This window comes from Antrostomus carolinensis, unplaced genomic scaffold (assembly GCF_000700745.2).
Source record: "Antrostomus carolinensis isolate BGI_N321 unplaced genomic scaffold, ASM70074v2 scaffold14887, whole genome shotgun sequence".
NCBI classification, from domain to species: Eukaryota; Metazoa; Chordata; class Aves; order Caprimulgiformes; family Caprimulgidae; genus Antrostomus; species Antrostomus carolinensis.
Genome location: NW_010328195.1, coordinates 10,293 through 18,290, shown reverse-complemented (window position 1 = coordinate 18,290; position 7,998 = coordinate 10,293). Strand labels below are relative to the sequence as shown.

The 7,998-nt window shown below is 33.9% G+C and overlaps 1 protein-coding gene across 1 annotated transcript in view; it reads right to left on the bottom strand.

Annotated features, from left to right (window-relative positions):
- SDCCAG8 (SHH signaling and ciliogenesis regulator SDCCAG8) overlaps positions 1-7,998 on the bottom strand; it is a gene marked incomplete at its 5' end in the record, with an annotated part of 37,212 nt that overhangs the window by 28,076 nt on the left and 1,138 nt on the right. The window contains 4 exons of the mRNA XM_010172172.1: positions 707-771; positions 2,142-2,282; positions 3,079-3,204; positions 3,608-3,721. Coding sequence (XP_010170474.1) covers positions 707-771; positions 2,142-2,282; positions 3,079-3,204; positions 3,608-3,721 — 446 coding nt within the window. The remainder of the gene's footprint in view (positions 1-706; positions 772-2,141; positions 2,283-3,078; positions 3,205-3,607; positions 3,722-7,998) is intronic.

The window sequence follows — 7,998 nt, the reverse complement described above, 5'->3', positions numbered from 1 at the left end:
GGAGTATCATGAATGCAGGTGCACAGGGGGAACTTTACTCCAGAACACCAAACTGTAAAGTGCTTACCTCTATCTCTGTTTTTCCATAGTTTGCTATCTATTTAAATCTTTAATATTTTGAGAAGTACATGAGGACTTCTTTTCAAATATTTTTGTGTTTAAAGATATGTAGGTTACATGACTGGAAACACTGTCTGCACGTTTCAAAACTATGTTTTCTTGCTCCAAAATCATTCTGTGGCATAAACTAGTTTGATGCTTAAGATTTCTAAAACTTGCAATATAAAATATTAGTAGAAGAAACCTAATTATGGAAAAGCTCACACAAGTCAAAATTTTAACTTCTCTTTTTTTCTTTGATTAGTCTACCTTAACAGACATGATGTTTCTATAAAGAAAAAGGGTAAAATAGATAAACACATTTTATATCAAGTTGTAATTTCTATAAATACAATAATTCAATTGAATTTATAAAATTTTTATATTGCTAATGTTGATATATAGTAGCAACACATTCAATTTTGCTACATTTATGTTTGAAAAAACTTCACATAAAACCAGCTTTCAGGGACACTGTCAGAAAATACCACATTCAGATATTCATGCACTCTCTTACTTAAATTCAAATTAAGAGTGGTTCATGTTGTTATGAAGTGATAATTTCTTAACAATAATTTTAAGATAAAAAATAAGCATTTCACTTTACCTTAGAGACTGTATTTGAGCATCAAGGATATTGACTTTCTCTTGATAAAGAAGTTTTAGCTTCTCCTTTAGAAAAGATGGGAGAAAAGAAGTCTTTTCCTTTCTTCTTAATACTATCTTTACAAACAAATCTAGACATTAGCCAAAATAATTATTTTCCCCTGAAAATATGAACTTATTGAAACACTAGTGTCCGATAAATCTAAATATTTCACATTTGTGAAAGTTCACAAAATGAACAACCCTCCCATTTTCTTATTTCTACACATCTTGCCAGATCCTCATATGGTAAATTGCTTCAGCTCCAATTGCAGCCCTCTCCAATGATTTACACAAATTGATAATCTTGTCTTGAGTTTGCTCTTACTCTCCAACAAGTCAGCAGAAATAAAAGAGGAATTCAGAAGAACTTCAAGTAGACAAGCTATTTATTTACAATACAGTGAGTTACTCTAATTACCTGGTGAAGAACTAGGTACATAAATCAACCACACTAATGTTAAATACAATGGCGATAACAAACCAGATAAAGAACCAGAAATTTATCTCACTGTCACACTTAGAAAGAACTCACAATCAATATGATCCTCTTGCTTTAAATATGGCAGATGAAGTAAAAATTACTGTAAAAACTAGCTTTCAAACAACTGCAGGCATTGGGGATCACTGAAGAGGTTTTTAGCTCTAGATGATGCACAAAACCAACAAAAAAATATTTTACTGGGAAAAAAATAATAAATACACATAATTATCTTGAAGAGTTAAAGTATCCTTTAAATTCCACAGTATACATATGTACATGGATAAAAACCATAAAAACTTCCAGTTAACCATGTTTTTCCCAAAAGGTAGCAATGCTACCCCATTAATTTGCAGAAAAAAAAATAAGAATATCTTCCCAAACTGAAAATACAGGATAAAGACAACAACTTCTGAATCACTAGGGCTCCTCTGTATCACTAAAAGCACAAAATGTGTAATTCAGCTTAGCAAAAACAGACTGTGCAAAGCTACTTTTGTATGCTACTGATCCTCTGCTGCTCCAGGAGCAGACTCATTGCAAAAGAGCTTGCCTGGAAGGCTACCTAAATTACACCAGCTAGTCTCCATCTGCTTGAGCACTGTGTTACTTCTAAGAATCGCCAACGTACAGTGGAGCCATCACTGACAGGACATTCTGAAAACAAGACTTATCTCGGGGAAGTCAACATCTGCAGATAACATCTGCCATCTGTATCTAATTGGATAATAATATTAATTAGGGCATAATGAGAAGATGAGGTTCAAGAGAATAAAATTTGACCTCAAGTTAAGGTTCATTCAATCAAAATTCCTCCTGTATGTCTGTCACAAAAATAATGATCAGAATTGCAGCAACAACAAAGCACAGAAAGGTTTTGCAAAGGTATGACTCTGCAAAGAAAGTTAATACCAACCAGTTCTTCATGCCATTTTTCTATTTCTCCAACAGCTGCCTTAACAAAAGCCTGATCCTTGTTATGTGCTGGTGATGAGGTGACAGGCTGATGCATGCTACAGTTATTACCATCTACAGGCCAGGAGTTCTGAGTATTTGCCTAAAATAAAAACGTTAATGATCCAGTTACAATTATGTAGGGGTTTTTTTAAACAAATGTTAATTATATAAGTATTGAATCTTATAATTTTCATTACAGTAGAATATAAGAACCAATAAACAAGTTAATTAGGTTAGCAACCTACAACAGTGATGTTATCCAGAGAAATCCATGTTTACAAACTCTCATTAAATTTTAGTTGTAGACTATGTTGCATCTGGTTATACAGTTACATATTTCCAAACTACTTTATCACCAGGCAAGAAAGAGAAGGAAGGTATTTTGGTAGTAATACTTATTCTTTCATATCAGGTTCTTAATGCACTTTACAGAAAGAGACTACTACTACCTCCTTTTTACAGGTGCATAAGAAGAGTCACACTCACAGGTGAGTAAGAAAAGGCACAATCTGTCTCAAATATCTTGCCAAAGATTATTCACCAAGTCCCTCCTGGAAAAGCCTGATCTCTCAACTCTCATACTTTGTCTTTACAAGGTGATGTTTCCACACATAAGGCATGCCACTATACAATTTGTTAATACAAATCTAGTGTCATGGACAGTGTTTGTATAATTACACTGAAAGGAGAGACTGCGGTGGCTGTGTCTCTAGGGAAAAAAAATCTGCCTTAACACTAACTCCTGGGTGACTTTACCACTGTCTTGATACATAGCCTTGGACGAGTTTTACATTTTAGTCAATTCACTTTGGGGACAACCATTTATATAGCCTTCCTTAAAAAGAATCAGGTTCCTGAACACTGATTAAAACAACAACAGAAAAATAAAAACTTACTGAGGCATCTAGAAGAGTTTGTTCTCTCAACGTCTGTTCCGCAGTTAAGAATTTCAGTTTCTGATGGAGTTCCTCATTTTCAAGCACAACTACTTGTACTTGATCTTTCATCCCAGCCAGTTCCTCCTATAGGGTACAGGAACTGCATGTAAAAGGCTCCTTGCGAAGGCTATCAACATTTAAACATGTCTTAAGACCAAAAGTCTAGACTAACATTCCCCACTATTTTAACCCTTTTAGAGTATGAATACTCAAAAGACAGATTTTATATTTTTGCAGCTTGAATTTCCATATAACTTTAAAAAAATTGCTAATTTGTAGTTGTGGCAGGACATAAAATGTCTTTGAAGACCCATGAACACTACACAGGCACCAAGACACGTGGTCAGGCTCACTACATACCGAACTGAATTGGCTCAGTTTTGGTCATTACAACAATAAATCTCAAGACTAAGTTAAGCTGTTTTTAAAACAATTCTTCATATTAAGGAAAGCTGGGTTTTAGTAGGTGAAATATGTTGTTTAATACCTTGCAAAACTTCACTTCTGCTTCTAAATGATTAATGTACTGTGACTGATCATTGATTATAGGAACAAGATCAGAAAGGGCTGGTAAGTCTCCAGATGTGGCTTCTGGGTGTTTCTGAAGGAAGTAAAGAATAGCACATGTTATATTCTAGTTTTCTATTTACTGCAATAAGATGTTGCTTGCACACAGAATACTATGTACACTTAGTAAAAAGTCACCATGAGAAGGGGGACACAGTAAGAACCTACAATATCTGTATCTTCAATACAAAGTAAATACGTCACTTTTGTCAAAAGGTACAGCTGCTGGATTAAGCACATCTATAAATCAGGATTAAATCATATCTCCAAACCAATTTGTAGATGAAAGTCATACTGCTATTTAAGTATATAATCCATTTTAGACAAGCAGAAAGGAGTATTTTCTTCTTTGTGAAATTAATATAAAAATCTTTTGATTTTAATGAATTGTGGACGTGCATCAAAGGGAACTCCTCTAAATGTTCATTAACAATTGCTACAGAAACACAACTATGTCTGCAATTTTAACACCTCCACAGAAACACAGGAAAATGTGTAAAAGATAACACTTTTATCAAAGAACTTGATTACCGGTATTTTAAAAGACAATTCTAAAAAAACCTTTCTGAAGACCCTATAAATAGGTAAAATTTTTGATAGCCTCACAACTAACTAGTTAAAGGTAGTAATGAAGAAAATCCTTGTCTATGAAAGAGAAACAATTACATCTCTGCCTTGCTTGGCAAGATTCAAACAGGGATTAAACTTTTCACAAAATGTCAAAAAACTCAATCACTATAACTTTACAGTATTTACTCCTAAGAATACAGTACAGAAAGAATGCAAGTAAATATTATTAAAATGCCCTTAAAATAATAAATTATGTAGTTTCCTGAAAACTACAGCCTCTCTTTGATCCTATTAGCAACAGTCTCTGTCAGTCTAATAAAAATTACTTTTTTAGAGCTGATATAACGAATATTTTTATATTATAATAATACATTTAGTTCTAATGAAGTATAACACACTTTAAAATAACTTTAATGGAGTAACAGTATTAAGCAGAAATGTCAGTCTGCAATGAAACTGCCTTTCAATAATCACAAAAATAGTCTCTACTTTCAAATGTAAACACAAACAACAAACAGCTACTATCAGATCCTCACTTGTCCTCTTCATGTATTTCAGTATTGTTTTACTACCTTAGTTTGATATTCCACTGTAGCAAATTTCATCCATTGAAAGAACTAAGTACAGTCTAATGCTAGTTGACATATATGTATTATTTTAATTCCTGAAGCTAAAATAAAGTATATCAATACAAGCCACAATGTTTTGGCTTGTTTGGTCTTGGTTTTGGGTTAAGGTTTTTTTAAATAATTAAAATTAAGACAGTCAAACTGTGACAAGTATCTAAGTGAAATATATATCCTCATACAAAAGGTGTCTGCGTTTTTCACTAATTTACTGAACACTTTTATTCACATTTGCAAAAGGGTAAATCTCCCTTCTTTGTATTCTTTTCTGGTGAGGATACAAAATTCACACAGAGTTGTTAATGCAGTCCTCTCAGAGGAACAGCAGGTACATTTCTAGCATCAGTTTGCTATTCTAGATGAAAACAAGCACCTTTATGCCGATCTGAGCTAGTCTGGAAACAGACACAATTCTAACATCTGTTACCTCGGGTCAGAAACACGCCTTTTTGTGCAAAAATATTCCATGATATGCTTCTCAAATATACTTAAAGGCTTAAAGATTACAGAACTCATTTTCTGGAACTAACTGAATAGTTGGATCCCTAGATCTCCTAAAAGATTAAGAAGCCTACATTTTTGTTTTTAAATATTATTTTTTAAACATTCACCATTCAAAAAAAAACCCAACAAACCAAACCCAAAACCACAAACCAAGATACTAATGGCTAGTTATCTTATCCACAGGTTCTGCCAACAATTGATGGGTTTTTTCCTCAACAAGGTATTAAGATCCTCTAACCAACCTTTAAAGATAAAGGTAAAATCCACTAACCAGCGTGACAGAAATGTTACTAGCAACAAAAGCCTTCCTGTCAAATTACACTCAATATAAATCTTTGCCATATTAAAGGTGTAACTCTTGAGAAATCTGAAACTATGACTGCAAAGACAAATGGAGGGTTTTCCATAACTATTCAGAAAAACATTTAGGGAATGGACTCCAAATTTGCAATGTATTCCACTTGGCTCAGTGCACTTAAATTCCATGTTCTATTGACTCAGAATTCACCTTGCTTTAAAGTCTGTTAATCTCACCTACTTTATAAAGTTTTAAAAAATGGATCACACCTGTTAAAGTACATACAATATAGCACCAATAATATTTGTGACTCATTGTTCTGTTCATCTGGCTCCTATTCATCCCTCCCTCTTTTCTGATAATATAATAGACACCTTGCAGCTGAGACCTCCAGCTGCGTCCCTGAAAAAATTACACCACTGCAGTGTTTGAAAATGTGAAAAACTCCATTTCTATTCAAATTATTTTTCATTGAAAAACAGTGCTAATGTTTAACCTCAGAAACTCGAAAAACATTGGTATAATGGATACAAGAATGCTAAGGAATAGTTTCACTAAAAGTAAAACAATATATTTTCCCAACAGAAAAAGAATAGAGGGCTTCTTAACACAACTTATTAACTCAAAGCACTGTAACTGTGATATTTCTTTATTTAGAAGCCTCTACTTGCCCTTTCATAAGGCAAATGCCTGGTAGATAATTTGTGATTTATTTCTTTTTACCTTTTTTACTACCCAATTGTTATCAAGTAATTATAAATTAATTTGGGAATTTTTCATTAATATTCTGATAATATAACATTTGTTACAGGGTGAAAGAACAGAGGTCAGAGGAGGCATATACTTACAGTAGGCCTAGGGCAAATATTAAAATCTGAATGGAAAGACACATCTGATCAGTATGAATTACAAAACATTTATGCCTGAGCCTCAGAAATGCTGTTCACATTTGCATACTTAATACTGAAAACTTTAACACAGAAATACAAGGGTTTATAAAATATAAGTGCTTGGTAGCTTTAGAGGCCAGTGTTCTACACAGTGACAAATAGTTTTTCCAACATCCCAAATAATTTGGCCCACCTTGTACTTTTCCAGAACGCCTCAAATTTCAAAGCTCTAAACCTCAGAATTAAGAAACATGCCTGCTGGAAGTATTAAATCTGCTTCCCTGGAAGCTGGCAAGAAACAAGGGGAATCAGTAACAAGAACTCCACCTACAAAAACAGTGTCAGGAATCCAGGCCAGGTGCAATTAGCTTAGCTAAGACCTGGCTTGTAGAACTGCAGTTGTTGTCTAAAGCAATCTTGCTGGGCCTCGACCTCTGGTGATGAGGTAGAGAGCAAAAGGAAAATCTGCCCAGCCATCTGGGTGTAATCAAAGACAAGACATACTCATTTGATGTCTATTACAACTTTTATCAATGAGCAAGAGAAGGGAATTTTGTTAAGATAATGTTATTTATTAAATATTGTGAAGTTTACTAAGCAGTATACTTTCTGTGAAATATTGTATTTAGCTATAGACACAAGCAGTCACCTACTATTCAGCAGTCATCAGGTATTTCAGCATAATTCAAAGCAAAAGGTTAAGGTTACTCATAATCTAAGTTTGACTTCCTTGACCTTTTTGGGGAATTTGATTCCTCTTCTACAAGAAGCATTTTTGCAGTGTCCACCAAACAAGCTCGTACTTTACAAGGATTTGGGGGTTTTTTGGGTGTGTGTGCAGTTTTGTACTTCCACATTTTTTTAGCTTTACACTTGGTCTGCCTTCAAAACACTTTCACATCCTGGTTGGCAAGCAGATGGAGGACAGCTGAAAAGGAGAATAAGGCCACCACTCCACAAAATCCCTCTCATTGGAAACTTCAAGAGGAAGAAATGGGACAATGCCCTATCAATACAGTAAAACCCCATCTTTTCTCTGTCTACTCCTACATCCTTTAATCCACTCCCTGAAAGCACCATCACATGCTTATTAGAAAAAAGTATCCTGTTTTCTGAATTTTTCCAATCTACTAAAACTTCCCAATATAAGTAGAAAACACTGACAAAGATGGATTAAAAGATGCTTTTCCTCCCCGCCCCCCAAAGGCTAATTACAATTTTATATTAATTCATTTCATATTAAGATTAACCCTAATTAATAATGTATTAATAATGCACCCTTTGAGCTACAAAACAGTAATTCTATCCTGCATCACTATGAGGCAAAAGAACCTGTCAGGACAATCAGACTAAACTAATGTATTTTAGAATATACAGAAAAGTTGAACTCTAAATAAAATTTCTTGTTGTCAGAACAATAGAG